We start from the raw sequence: 15,471 nt of genomic DNA, 5'->3' as shown, positions 1-15,471 counted from the left end.
ACAAACATTCTAGTCTTTACCTTATTTGGCCCCATAGGTGCATCTTTCACTATGAACCAATTCCCTTCTTTTTCTTGCATACTCTTTTCTTTGTGTCTGTAATACTTCAATCTTCCTATTTTCCTCCCACCTTCATGAACTCACTGAAGACAATTTCAAGATTATTATTTTCTACACCAGTGTTAATTTGTTAGACTTTTAAGGCATAGTCCTAGGCTCCTTTTTCTTCTCATTCTATATCATACTGTTTCTCAGGGTGATCCCATTTATGCCCACCATTTAATTATATCCTCACATAGGAGATGTGCATATTTACATGTTAATCCCAGACCACCTGAGCTTCAGTCCCACATATCCAATCACCTATAAAATCATCTACCTGAAATCTCAAAGGCAGCTCTAACTCAACATTTCCTAAATTGAACTCATGGTGCACCCTGGAAACCTGTCTCCTCTTCAATTCCCATGCCTCTACAGATGGTGACTCTATTCAATCAATTGTACAAGCCAGATATCTTGGAGCCAACCTTCTCACAACCTCTCCAGCAACTCTGGCAACAAGTCCTATTATTGCTACCTCCAATAAATCTCCATTTAGTCTTCAAATTAGGTCTCCTTTTGGTTAACTTCTCTCCAACTACTTAGCCACAGCTCTGGACCAAGCTACCATAATCTGCCACCTGGAATATTGAAACAGCCTTCCAACTTGCCTTCCCACATGCAACTTACCCCTCTTTCATCTATTCCACACTGGACTTCTGTTGATTTTTTTTCTAAATGCAGTTATGTTTATGTCACCCACATATTCAAAGCCCTCTAAGGACATCCTATGCCCTTAATCCTTATTAGGGTGGGTCTTAACTTACCTCTTCAGTCTTATCTCCTAATATCCTTCCCTTAACTACTCCCATCACTCCACTCCTTCCCCCATCAGTTCATCTCTTCAGCAACATTTACTCCAGGTGTACTTCTGGGTTTATTTGCATCATTATTTAATCAATGTTGTCTGCCTCTAGATCATAAGTTCTGTGGAAGTGGAAAATATTTGGTCCCCTGTAGTTTTAGTGCTTGCTGCACAGCAGATGCTCAACAAATATCTGTGGAAAGAATAAATGAAATAGAATTTGAGCATCTTTCTTTTTATTCTTTTCCCTTTTCTTGCCTTCTTATGCCAAGTTCTTTTTTTTCACTCTCTTTTCTCCTCAATGAATTCTGTTTCTAGGAGAGCATCTACTAGCTTTAGCTTGCTCCACATTTCAGTTGAAACAAACTGCCCGCTCCACCATGTACACTGTTTCTGTGGTTTTGGTTATAATATTCCCTTAATTCATTTGCTTCCTTGTCCTCAACAAAACACACACACACACACACACACACACAAATTCATACCACACCAGTTTCATCCACTAAAATTCAATTTTTAACAAAGTCAATCTCCAATGATATATTTAATGTGAATCGTTTCTTGATCTCCTCAAATGTAAACCTTCTGTTTCTCTATGAATTCTCAAAGCACTTGCTTCTTATAATATTGTCAAAATATGCCCTGTACAATGGCTACTGGTATATTTTTTTCCTTTGCCTTTGCCAAACTGTAGATTACTTTAGCAAACAATGGTTGATAAATATTTGTTGAATTGGACTAATTATTGATTCTTCTGGCTGACTGTAGAACAATAGATTACTCATAGATAGTTGATAATTTTGTTCTGCAGGGTCTTTAATTATTTTCTTGGTGACTCTTTCTAAAATCAGAACCACTACTATTAAGCAGTTCTTCCACGGAGTTCATCTAAATCCCTTATCCTGAAGTTCAGCTCTTATATTTATCTCACTGGAAATGAAAAACAGGTTAACAATGTGGTCAATATAATAATGTCCTCCACATAGTCGAAGATTTATTAAATCTCCTTTCAATCTCGCTCAGTTTCCTCATTCTTAAGCTAAATTATCTAATGTTTTTATCTCCTGATAAGGCCCTGAGAGCAATGTCACAATTTGTACTGTTCTCATGTAACTAGACATTTCTGTTGATTTTGAATACTGTCCCTTTAATCACAGGCTTAGTCTATGAGACCAATTTTATATAAAGTGTAAGTGCTAAGGGATTTTCTGCCTACAGCTCTTTGATGTTTCCTGGTTGTGCCAGTAAGTAACCATGAGTTGGTCAATGTGAAAACACAGTTAACCAGAGCCCAAGAGCCTATTCCAAAGTCTTTAGGAATCCAGGGTGCTGCGGGCAATTATAAAATTTGCTGAAAGCAATTTAGTCCCTGTCATCCAAATCTAATTCTCTTAAGGTGAGCATTCATCATAGAGTTATTGATGTAACATCAACATATAGGAGAAAAATACACATAATATAAAGAACAGAGTACAGGGGATCATTGATGCTGAACCATTTGTGGATACAGAAACTGAAATTTTCCCTTGAAATGCATTCATTTTTGTAGTGTTAATTTATTACTCGTATGAAAGGAAACCTTGAAGGCAGACATTCAAGAGTGCTGTTGCCTGTAAATCAGCAGTGGCATCAAGAATCAGAGAGAAGACTGTTTCTGGGCACTAGCAGCAGACAGAGGTTGAGTCCTGCATTGCCACTCCCTACCCACTGAGTGGAACAATGCAACTTGACTGGCTTTAATCCACACCTGCTGCCTGCCGCCTGCCACTTCACTTCCAGTCTTGCCTCTTACAAGGTTCTAAAGAGCTCACATTGAATAAGACATAATTTTTTAATGAAATATGTAGAACCTCTGGAAAGCTGAAAAACAAAATATATACTTATATTGAATACATAATGAATTTGTCGATGAGGGTGGCTTGTTCTCATGAGCTGTACATTTTTTTCTAAGGAAAAATCCCACTTCCCTACAGGAGAGACTTATAAGTGCAGGTAGAAATTTGAGAGCACCCTGTATTTTTAAAGGTATCTTCAAGTAGTTATCTTTTCTTCCTAAAATTCTGGCATGGAGGTGCCCAGGACCTCCCCAATATGACAATGTTCATTGTAGGAAGAAGTGCTACAGCTCCTGAGATGGAAGTAAAATATTATTACAGAAAGTGAAGAATAAAAATGATGCTTCAATGACCTGCTCAGTGGCCATGAGCATTGTTAAGGTGGCTGGGCAGAAGAGAAGTAAATGAAAAAAATGCTGAAAAATCATCTCTATTTACGTGGTCTTAAAAGTTGAACTGTGCCTACTCCAGTGTGAGCCAGATCCATTAGGTCGTAGAAGTAATAATTCTTCTAAAATTTTGTGTTGTGTACATTGTATAAAATACAGGGTATATTTGTAAAAATAGCATATATAATGGCACAGGATATATAAATATACATATGTGTATACATAATTTATATATTATAAAATATATAAATATGTGTGTGTGTGTGTATATATATATATAATGTGCCATTATACACTACACACATACATTTATGTATGTTTACTTACAGAGCTTATAAGACCAAATATTTGCAGTGTTCTGCTCAATGCTTTCTGTTAACAGAAAATACAGTATCAAAGTGGCTACTAATTATTAATTAGGAGGTGACCTTTTGGCAGAGAATAATCCAATGAGGGCAGCAGTGTAACTAGGTGCAAACAATCACCCATTCATTTGGAGTCCATTGTCGTTGAGTACCCACTATGTGCTAAGCGCCCTGAGTTTTTTCATGTTTATTTCTACTTTAGTCTCAAAAGTTTGTCTTAACATTTTACAGAAAATTCTTCATTGGCTAACAAGAAGACAAATAGATATTCCTTCTGAATTGTAGTTAGCGTCTGCATACTTACCCTCTTCAATCTTCATTATATTTTCTAGTTAATTTAGCAGAAAAAAATAAGTGTTTCTACAGAATTCTGAAGAAATTATTTTTACTATTTTGTACCAAGTAGTGAGTAGAAAAAAAGAGGACCTGGAAGAGGAAACTTTTTACTCTATTGGTTTTATTGTGTGGAAACGCCTCAAACATTGTGAAAATTAGTTCTTGCTGATGTTATACATTTTAAGAGAAATCCTATTGGTATATATTTTAACTAAAGTATTGATGTCACCTGAGGTCACCTCTCCCAGAACAACAGATTTGGCATTTATTCTTTTGCTTCCCGTTCCTCATCAGAACTCTGCAGAAGTATCTGAACCCACTCTTCCAAATATCCCTTCTCTATACCTTTTCCTACTTCCTTTTCCAAAAGTATAAAGATAATGTTTAAGAATAAAGTTAGCAAGTAGCCTCAATTATATAGGACTTGAAAAAAATCATTGCGTCAGAAAGAAAATAATTTTTCTTAGCAAAAGGGATATTGACCTGTGAAGTTAAAGAATGCTGAGCTTGTCCTTCCTAACCTGGAAATATTCTTACTCTCTTGATTTCCAAAAGCTAAGAAACAATTATCAGAGCTCCAAAGATCCTCTTACTTTTGCTAATAGATTATCGCAATATGCTCCATTGTAAAGAACAAACTGCCAAACATGAAAAACAAAACAAAACAAAAAAGACAAACAAAACAAAACAAAAAAAGCCACAAGAGTAAAACATTCAAACAGTGTTAAAGATGTGCCTGTAACAACCGAAGAGATGGAAATCAAGGTGAAAGATTGGACATAAATGGTTCTGCATGCATGATGACAAACAAGAACGCTTTTCAAGAGATACGCACATCCTAAGAGTAGGGAAGAAAACTTTACTCATTTCCCTATCCATATAATTTTATTAAAATGATCTCTTCAATATATGCTCAACAGGAAAAATACAATGTTCCAGAAAATAGAGTAGAAGTGTCTTGAACTCATTACATTTTGTATTTCAAAGGATAGCAATAAACACTATCACTTTGTAATACTGGTTTAGTGATTTTCCATTGCCATCCAAAAGCCAGTAAGTTTTAAAAGTGTTTCTCCAAAATAAAATAATCCTATGAAAATTATTGAAGGGGTTAATGTATTCAGTGATGAACTTATTTCTATAGAAGAGTGATAATTCTATTCTGGTTTTATTAGATTATTTAAATATATTGGTATTATACTTTGGTATGTCTTTGAAATATCTTCTTCAATAACAATGATTAACTTTTTAAATCCATTTTAGTGATCTATAAAAGTATCTTTTGATCTTTTCAAGTTTTATTGAGGTATAATTAACATGTAAAAGTTGTACCTATTTATGGTATATAAAGTGATTTTTTTCATATTTGTATACATTATGAAATGATTACCATATTTAAGCTAATTTAACACACTCATCACTCACATAGTTAACTGTGTGTGTGTGGGGGGGGGAGAACATTTAAGATCTAATGTCTTAACAACTTTCAAGTATATAATACATTTACTATAGTTACCATACTGTAGAATAATGCTCCAGAATTTATTCATTTTGCATGTCTGAAACTTTTTACCTTTAAACCAATATCCATCTTTTCTTTATTTTAATTTATAAAATTGTTAATTTTTGTATTTGTATAAAACATATTCATCTAGGCCCCTTTCAATATCCTTTAGAGCTATAGGAAGGCTAAAGTGTGTGATCTTAAATGAAAAAATACTTATTTTAGACACCAATTTTCCAATGTAATGCTTTTTTCATGGCATTTGGCTGGGAATTGCTCAACTTATTTCTAAATTGTCACCTGTGGGAAATCTAAAACTCAAATGCTGAGAGAGTACCTTAAATGCTTGTCTTTGACCAAAGCTTAGGTCTCCCTGTGGGGTCTGACAAATAAAAATGGTAAACTGAGAGGAAGACTCCATAAAAGACGGAGTGAGCACGAATGTTTATTCCAGGTTTTTTGAAAGGAACGATTTTATATTATCATTCTTAAGATAAATGGGTCAGCCATTCCATTAGGACACTTATTCTATGCTCTTGAATTCATTCTAAACTCAAAGAGACACTCGTAAGACGAGTCACAAATGCTTTAGAATTGTGTTCTGTGAAAAAAGAGGAGGAGATGAACTGTTCGCCTAGAGAAGCAAGGGAGAAAAAAAAAGTTTTGCGTCTTCTGAATCAGAGGCAAATTTGTGGTTTAATTAAACAGACATGGCTTTTTCTTTGTATAAAATGATGGTAACAGGAAAGATTATGCAATCAGATAACTGCCCTTCCTTAGAATATTATTTCTACATAGAATATAAATAGAATTAAGAAAAAAATAGTACCTGATACTATTTAATGTCTATCAAATAATTCAGTTTAACTGGAAAAAGGCAAAAATAGTACAGCCCATGAAAATTTAGAAGTACCTGGAGGCTAATTATAATGCATTTCAGTTGCCCAATTTCATGTACATATTACATCAGCCAATTTTCCAGCCAAAGCCTGAACAGTTTCCATTTTTAACCTACAAATAGATTGTCATTTCAACTTTCATTTCATGTGACAGAAAATGAAGCTTTAATTTATCTAGTATGGAGTGAAAAAATGTTGTTTCAGTGGGGTTGTATCAAAGAAATTGTTCATATGGTTTGGGTGATAGTCCAGCAGCAACGAATACAGAAATAAAGGTGGGTTTTTTTTTTTCTCCTTACCAATGGGGAAAATTCAAGGATATCAAATTTTTGTCTTCTTCTTTTACCTGATTCTGCTTTTACCTGAAATTTTTGCTAAAGAATTCTGTCCTATGTATACGAAGTAATTTTCTCCATTTTACTATACAACTAAATGATAGTAATTCCTCACTGACCACATTTTGTAAACACATGTCCAAGGTGAAATCAGCAAGTTATAATTCAACTAACAATGTATGTTAACTGGTGAATCTTGTTCACGAGCATCCAAAATGAAGTCATGAGTTAGTAAACTAAGACTGAAGCCCAGCATGGTAGGTAGAACAGAACATTCTACCATGTGTAAGGATTCCCCAAGACCTCTCCAGCCAAAGATACAAGATGGTTTATTAATTTGTGATGTACATTCATTACAAATATCCATGTTAGCATTATCCAGACTTTGAATGGAGGCAGATGAATTAATAGTTAATTCAGCTTGCATTTGATGCAGATGGGAAAACACTCCACAAAAGTGTAGAAATTAAAATCATTTTTGAGAACAATAGGAGGCCTGAGCTAATTCAAATATCTCTGGTTCCCAAGTCAGGGACTACAAAAAGGTTTACTTAGGAAGAGCAAACTGGTGCAATTCACTAAGCAGGTATGAGGATAATTTAGAAAAAATGAAATGTTCCTTTTTTTCACATTTACTAGCTTAAACTTTATAACTATTATTTTTTGAGGAATAAAATGATATGTTCAAAAAGTAGAGAATGTTGATCAAATTTTCAGAGGGCTTTAGAGAAGAGGAGAAGTTAAAAACAAGAAAGTTGGGAAGAAGATGGCAAGATGGAATTTTAGAGGTTTAAGGAGGTCTGTGCCAATGACACTGAAGAGAAAAAGCTTTTCGTAAGAAGATTTGATCTGAATATTTACAACCAATTAGATTAGTGATTGAGTGGGGATATACAAGTAACAGTAAGTAATCAATGATGTCTGTAATGTTGGAGATCGGAAAGGTCTGTGGCTTTCTCAGTAATGATGAAGACACTGAGCAAGCATGAAATCTTAAAGAAAATAAGCAATCTGCTTTTGCTAGACTTAATTTTAATTGACAGAACATGAACTCCTCAATAACAATTTCACATAAAACTGATTTTTAAACTCTATCTTCTTTTACCTTGGGCTGCTTTCTGACTTTTCATATTTTAAATTATGATTTAAAAAAATAAAGGGAAAAAATCTTTGTTGAATTTCTCTGCCATATGGGAATTTTTAAAAACAGTTGGAAGTTTCTCTGGCGTGGCCTTCCATCGGTTCATTTGGCCTTCTATAAATAACCAAGTAAGCACACTGAGGCGTACAGCGGATGGAGACACCGTCTTCACCATTTCTCCAGAAAACGATATACCTTCTGGAGTTTTGTTGGTTAGTTATTAGCAGAAACCAGATGGAGAATTATACTGTCTCCCCAGGACACTAATAGAAACAAGTTCTGGGATTTGTCTCTTTGAGTTTTTCCTGCTGAAATATGTTCTAACACAACCTTCAGGACTGAAATTATCCTGACATTTCAGTATAAAACAGCCAATATGCACTACCAGCTTTAATGTAATTAGGTAAAACCTACCTTAATTACTGTATTTAAGCTTTATATTCTTTGCATTATGCTACACAACCAAACTGCCTGGAATGCCAAGGCCATTACATGAATCAGACTAAGGTTGAAATTCAGCCTGCCAGTCTTTTACTAGAAGGAGGCTTCCAATTTTGACCTTTGCAATGCATGAGCAGCTAAAACAGATAATAAGGCATGCAGGTTAAAAATAAACAAATAATAAGTTGCATAGTGGTGATATTTTAAAATTGGGACATATTTTCCCTTGTCTTTTTCATTTCCCTAAAGAAAGAGTGTACCAGATTCTCAGAATACAAATAACTGTTGAACATATAAAAAACTGTGTAAGTTATCATACAGTTTTCCTCTGAGACATAAACATTATTACTATTGTAAATATTCTTTTAATTTTGAAATGAATACTTTATTTCACTAAGATAATCTAATAACCCTTGAATTTAAAACATTAAGTATCCAAGTAGCTACATTTTCAATAGGAAAAAGCTAGTTTATATATAGCTAGGTAGTGTAATATGCATACAGTCTCACATTTAATTATCTGCTATAAAATAACTTTTCTTTGATATATTTTGGCGAAGAAAACAGTACAAATGATCCTGAAGACTCTGCAGATACCATAAGACATTATCAGAGTTCCAGGAGACACTTTGAAGAGAAAAAAAGCAGATCGTCATCTTTCATCTCCTCCATTGATGATGAACAAAAGCCGCTCTTCTCAGGAATAGTAGATTCTTCTCCAGGAATAGGGAAAGCATCTGGGCTCGATTTTGAAGAAACAGTGCCCACCTCAGGAAGAATGCACATAGATAAAAGAAGTCACTCTTGCAAAGGTAATTCAGAGTTAGACATCAGGTGGTCTCTCTTCAGTGCTAATCACAAAATGATGACTTTTTACAAATTAAGAACTGTACTGACACATGTTAATCGAATCGTTTTCAACTACATGAAATGTTCACGAAGCGTTCAGATTTCAGATTATCTATGAAGTGTTTGCGCTATTCTAAAACAAGCGGTAATTATTCCCAAACACTTATAGCGTGAGAGGTTTTTGTGACCAACCAGACTTAATATAATGTCAAGTAGAAAACTATGGGAAAGTCTGTTGTAGTAATTTCAATGGGGAGAGAGGATCAATGAATATTTTAAGACAGCTAATCAATTGGTTCATTATATGTATCTTCTGTACCCAATTCTCACCCCCAACCCTATAATATTATAGTATGAAAGGCCAATGCAATCACACTATAATACATGCCAAACAAAATTTAATTTTACAGAGAATATGAGAAAGAGTGGAGAAATGCCCTGAAATAAACTCTGATCTTTATTTTATTTTTATTTTTATTTCCAAAAGGAATACCCAAATGTACAGATTTTGTTGTAGAAAATGTTCACGATTTGGGTAATAATGCTTGATTAGTAGATACAGATTTCATGCTAAAAAATGAGAAATTCAGGAAAATTTAAAGAACTCTTACATGGAAGAACAACTATTTTAGCATATCAGAGGCGAGATCTTTAGATCTAGCTAGTAAGTCGTACCAGTAATGACTGCTTGGGTTCCAAGTGCAGCTCTGCCACTTGCTCCCTTTATGTCTTTGGGTAAATGATTTGACCAAACCCACCAAGACTCAGCTTATGCATCTTTAAAAGAGGAATAATATTATCTAACCAACGAGGTTATAGTTATTAAGATAACATGTAAATTACTTTTTCTGAAATAAAATCTTCAACTGTTAGTCTTTTCTCACAGGTTTTATTTTTTAAGTTTTAATAATTTGTATATCCTTGGATGTATAAAAATATAAAGTTTAGGAAGGCATAACAAAGCATCAAAAGAATATTAAAAAAAGGAAAAATAGGATGTCCTAGGCCTGGTAGGATAGCAAAATTAGTACATTAGTACAGAGTAAGTAAATATTACTTATCATCATTATTCCAAAGTACCATATTCAGCCACAAAGCTTTTATTAAATCTAGGATACTTAGGCTTTATATTTTTCCAGAGTTGCTATCCCTATCATGTAACATCCACTTTTTTCATGACCCCACACTGAAGTAAGCTAAGAATATATGCAAGTGTTCTCTGGACAATCTAAAATCTTGATGAAGTGAGTGAAAATAGTACCTCATTTATCACAATGGAAGAATGGAATATTAAATGTGATTACCAAATGTCCCATTTTAGTTATTTATGAAAATGGATTCTGGGAAGTGCTAAAAATAGATACAAGTTGTATCATGGAAGTCACGAGTTCTGAAGAGCTTGCTGAACCATCTCTACCATCTCCAAAGATCAACATAATGTAAACCTAATAAAAATGCCTGTTGTTTTCCTCTTGAGTTTTAGAGTCTCAAGTGGCACATTATTAAACATATAATTTGGGGATTTTCTGACTTTATAATGACTCTCACTGACAATGAATTCTCATGCCCTTCCTTATATACTTTTCTTTGCTACGCCTTCCAATTATCTTTAATTGGACATATACACAAAAAACAATATTCTAACAAATTTAATATCTACATATTCTAATTGTTAAAAATTTACAGGGCAATCCCTATTCAAATAATTATCTTGAAAATGTATAGCTAAATATGCATGTCAATTGAATTGATGTCATATAGTTTCAATCAGTGTGACACATGGTTAGCCTGGCTATTTAATATCTTTAATCAATGGGGAATTCTAAAACTTCATTCACTGCAAATTTCATTCTCTAATGATTTTTAAGATGACATACTGCATTAATACGTAACATGTGACTTGTCGCTGCTGCAGTTCAAACTACTAAACCTCTGCAAATTTTAGTTCCACCATCAATAGGAAATTTCACTCACTCATATTCCTAACTTTTGTGATGCTGTATCCAACAGAGGAGCACATTTAGGCAAAACTAAAATGAAAAGAGAACAAATTAAATGGACTCTGTTCCTACTAAGATTGAGGCCAAAAGTTGACTCTAGGAAAATTGTCTACTCAGAGCAAAGTGAAAGTTTGCTTTCTGTTCATCCATTTCCAGAAATGTGTCTTGCAACTATAGCAACATTTTCCAAGGCAACCAAGTGCAGATTCTTTCCAAGCTATATTTAGAAAGTGTCTACAAGGATGTTCATTTGATTACGACCACTAACCAGAATTTCCCCTTTGAACTCCTCATTTTTTATACTGCTGTTAAAACAAGCTAATTACGTATCTTCGGATTTTAATTAAAGAGTAAATTATAATCAAGAAAGCCTCTAAGATATACATTTCATTCATTTCTGATAAGGTAATTATTTTTTCTTGAGCCCTGAAGAAAAAATATAATCCTCCGTAATTTATTGCATGTGATTCACCATTGTCATTTAAAAACCAATTTATTATATATGATTTGGAAAGAAGAGAGCTGTTAAACATAGGCAGAAATTCTGTAAGCTTTCTTGGCTCAAAACGTTCGTGAGCATAACATGTAACTTCAGTCTTATCATTCTTGCCTTCTCGAAAGGAAGATTCCTACATTAACTGGCTAGCAGCAGACTAGACAGAGACAAGCATCAGCATCACCAGACCATTTATATAGGTATTCTGGAAGTTTGCTTAGCATTACTGGCCCAATCTTCAAAATCCAGTTTGCTAAGATATTATTGTTTTGCATTTTAAATAGGTTCAAATGTCTGTGAATAACAAATCATAGTTCTCAGTGAAGATCTGCAGTAAGTGACTTAAAACCCCAGCAGTATCTTTTTTGTTTCACTTATATTTTGCCATGTTTCATAAAATATCAAAAGAAATTATAAACTGCCACTTTAAATAACAACGAACCCAGGATCCCTATAGTAACAAAGCCGTAGTCAGGAAGAGTCTTTCTGGAATTCATAGCAAGCCCTCTGAGGTCTGTTAGCCATTTCTGCAGAAGAAGGAACTCTGATCCTATATTTTTCTAATGTTGACTTTGGATATGCTAATTCCTTTGTCAAGCCTCACACTGTTGAGGCAGAAATTATAGGCATCTCATTTGAGAAATTTCTGTATATTCAATGATAAAAGATAATGAGTGAGAGGAAAACCATGAAGAAAGAATACAGACATGTCTGTCTTCTACTTGGAGAAAGGGGATACATTTAAACTACCCTTAGAGAAACTGCAAGAAAGGAAGGAGCTTTGAGAAGTCCAATGGTTTTGTTTCCTATTTCTAAAATCATAGCTAATCCTGCCCAATTCAGTTACTTTCTATCCAATTTTTTTAATAGCCAAGAATTCCATAACTTTACATAATAACTTTTCTCAGTGTTTAATCATAGATACTTGTCAAGTTTTTTTCAGTCTTTCTATCAAACCAAAATCACTTTCTGTAATTCAAGTCTCTTTCTATGCGAAAATGAATACCAGCTTTAGATAGTCCTTCCTTCCTACTAGCCCTCCCAGTGAAGAAAATGTTTCTCCTTCATCTCCAAAGTCAATTCCCAGCTCCAGTCTATTTTTTCATAAGTTTTATTTTCCAAACTGTTAATCATTCTTAGAGGTTAAAAGAGCAGCAAAACATCTAAAATATAGACAAAAATAAGAGGGAAAGGACATATTTGCCCCCAAATATTGACAGCTTAAAATATAGATTGTAGGAGAAACAGGAAATTAAAAGAAGTTCAGAAAAATGGATCTCTGTATGAAAAGTGATCACAACCCTGCTAGACTGAATTCTTCAAGTTCAGGGTCTATGGTCTCCTTTGTCTTTAGTTCCTCCATATTTACCAAGTTATCTGGCCCATAATAGATACTTAGAACATTTTAAATAGTAGACTTGAACAAATAGTTTATCTTAAAGTAGAGTAACATAGCAATATTTAAAATAAAGAGCCACAGGAAAACATACTAGAAAGCAATATAATTATGGTAAAGGGCAGCACAGAAGCGGCTACAAGAAAACATAAAAACATGAAACAGTAGCTGGCGACGAGGGGACGTGTAAGATTCTTCCCAGTTTTCATGGCTTATGGCTTCTTGGCTCTATTTGAATTGGGTTGGCCAAAGGGAATCACCCTGAAGGTCAGCACTTCTCTAAGGCTCTCTTCTTGGGCCCACTCTAAGTCATAACATATGCAAGTTATCCTGTGGGAAAGAGCCCTAAAAATCTTAAACCCTAGATAATTTGGTGCAAACAAAACAGACTCATTGCTCTCTAATCAGTTTTGGTTCTGCTGTGCTTATCTTCTCCTAGCACAAACAGAAAAAAAAAAAAAAATCCTAATCAATACTCAGCACCTGCTACATGTTTTTGTTCACATGGAAAAGGATATGGGAGGTAGCGCCAGCAGGGTGAAAGTGGGACCCTGCTACCAATTGGCCGTGGCCCCTGGACACATCACTGAATACTTTTGGTTCTCTGCCTCTCAGATTATACTCCGATCCCTTTCCAGCTTGTCTTGTGGATATCTGTGTGTTATTGACGCAAAGGGGCACCTAAGAGGGTTGACATCCATCTCACTATTTTCCACAGACATCACTGACATGCGAAGCTGGGAACGAGAAAATGCACATCCCCAGCCTGAAGACTCCAGTCCATCCGCACTTCAGCGAGCTGCCTGGGGTATCTCTGAAACCGAAAGTGACCTCACCTACGGGGAAGTGGAACAAAGATTAGATCTGCTCCAGGAACAACTTAACAGGTATAAGCAGTGACAGGGTAAAAGGAGAACATAACCGAAACCCTTACGTGGGTCCAGTTCTACTCTTTACAAATGGAAAATTTTCCTTGCCATGATCTCATAATTTCCTTATACGTTTACTACTTTAAAATAAGACTAGAAGTTGACAGAATAATGTGTGTCGAAAGGAGCATTTATTTAGAACACTTCATACTTCTGGCAGCATAAATCCTATTTTTTTCTTTGTTTGTCATCCAGTTAGTATTTCACCAGCACTGGCTACCTTAGAAAACCCCCTCCCCCCAAAAAATAATTCCTAATTAATTTGTTAACTAACACCCTTTCTCTTTTAATCCTCCTCTTACACTTATTCGGATGTTCCTGATAGCTTAGTTATGTGTTAGGGCATTTAAAAAATACTAACAAAGACATTTAGACTTTTAGTTATTCAGTCAGGTTGTCAAAAAATGTAATTGAATTGAAAGTCTCACACACAGAGTTTCTTGTTTCCTTCACCTTTGATCTAAATCACTAAACATGATAAATAAATCTTAGTTTAGGGAGGAGGCAATCTCTTCCCCTAAGTCTGCATGGTTTCCTTAAAATTAAAGTGGTCAAAAGGATTGAAAAGAATATATGAGTGAGTATGACACAGCTGTTTTAATTGGGTTTCATTTGGGAATTTGTCTTGATCCAATAGTAGCCTTTTAGCTCACCACCAGGCAAGATATTCCAGTAGTCTCAGACAGAAAACTGCACTGACTAAATTCAAATGCTCTAATCACAAGATTTATTAAATCAATTTAAAACACAAGTGATAGAAGAGGGAAACCATATGGGGCAATTAACACATTTTGAATACGCGCAAGCATGGTAAAAGGATTGCACTACCCCAATTCTGACTTACACAATGTTCATGCATTTGCCATAGTGTAATGAAGTTACCAAGACCAGAGTTGAGGTTTGCAGGCCTGCAGACCAAAATAATCTCCTGTGCCAGTGGCACACACTTGCTCCATAACAAGGATACAAGGTATAGTATACCTGACCTCAGCGGGGCTTTCCAACTAGCCAGCTCAACAGTCATGTGTTTCATCAGCCTTTCGTAGGTACAGCACATGTGGAGTCAGAATGCAATGATACTGGTATCACCAATGGGTGACCATATTTTGGGATGACAGTTGTTTACCTAGAGGTGACATGAGAATAATTTGTTCTTTCCATCTCTATGTATAAGCAACACTCTTGTTTGTTACATATTTCTATCGTTGATATGCCTGGCAGGTTACTAGCATGCTATTTAATATATCTTATGAATTCTGCCATGTTTAGCAAGCTACTTGCTTACTCATCTGTACTTAACACATATCTGAGTTTTGCCTATATCACATAAACTACTGATTTATTCACTATCTATGCTTAAAATTTTTTGTGCATTTTGTCCATGCCGTTTATTGTTGAACACACAAGTGAATGAATGAATGACAGAAGCAGCAGTGATTTATTTAGCACAATCCTATCACTGTACTTGCAATTGGTAAGCATAGGAAAAGGTCTTAAGTCTGCTACTTAATGATTTACAGGATTACCGGGTCAAAACATTTAAATTTCTCTCCATTTCCTACTTTGACTTATACCTACCTGTTATGCTACTGTAAGGACTAAAATAATGTAAATGGGAACAACATGTACTATACAAAATGGAAGATGATTTA

At 34.8% G+C, this 15,471-nt stretch overlaps 1 protein-coding gene across 1 annotated transcript in view; it reads left to right on the top strand.

Moving 5' to 3' along the window:
- The window catches only part of KCNH7 (potassium voltage-gated channel subfamily H member 7), a 471,541-nt gene that overhangs the window by 448,929 nt on the left and 7,141 nt on the right, over positions 1–15,471 (top strand). The window contains exons 12-13 of the mRNA XM_028830770.2: positions 8,710–8,961; positions 13,609–13,777. Coding sequence (XP_028686603.1) covers positions 8,710–8,961; positions 13,609–13,777 — 421 coding nt within the window. The remainder of the gene's footprint in view (positions 1–8,709; positions 8,962–13,608; positions 13,778–15,471) is intronic.

Source organism: Macaca mulatta, chromosome 12 (assembly GCF_049350105.2).
Source record: "Macaca mulatta isolate MMU2019108-1 chromosome 12, T2T-MMU8v2.0, whole genome shotgun sequence".
In the NCBI taxonomy this organism is placed as follows: domain Eukaryota; kingdom Metazoa; phylum Chordata; class Mammalia; order Primates; family Cercopithecidae; genus Macaca; species Macaca mulatta.
This window is presented reverse-complemented; position numbering and strand designations above follow the sequence as displayed.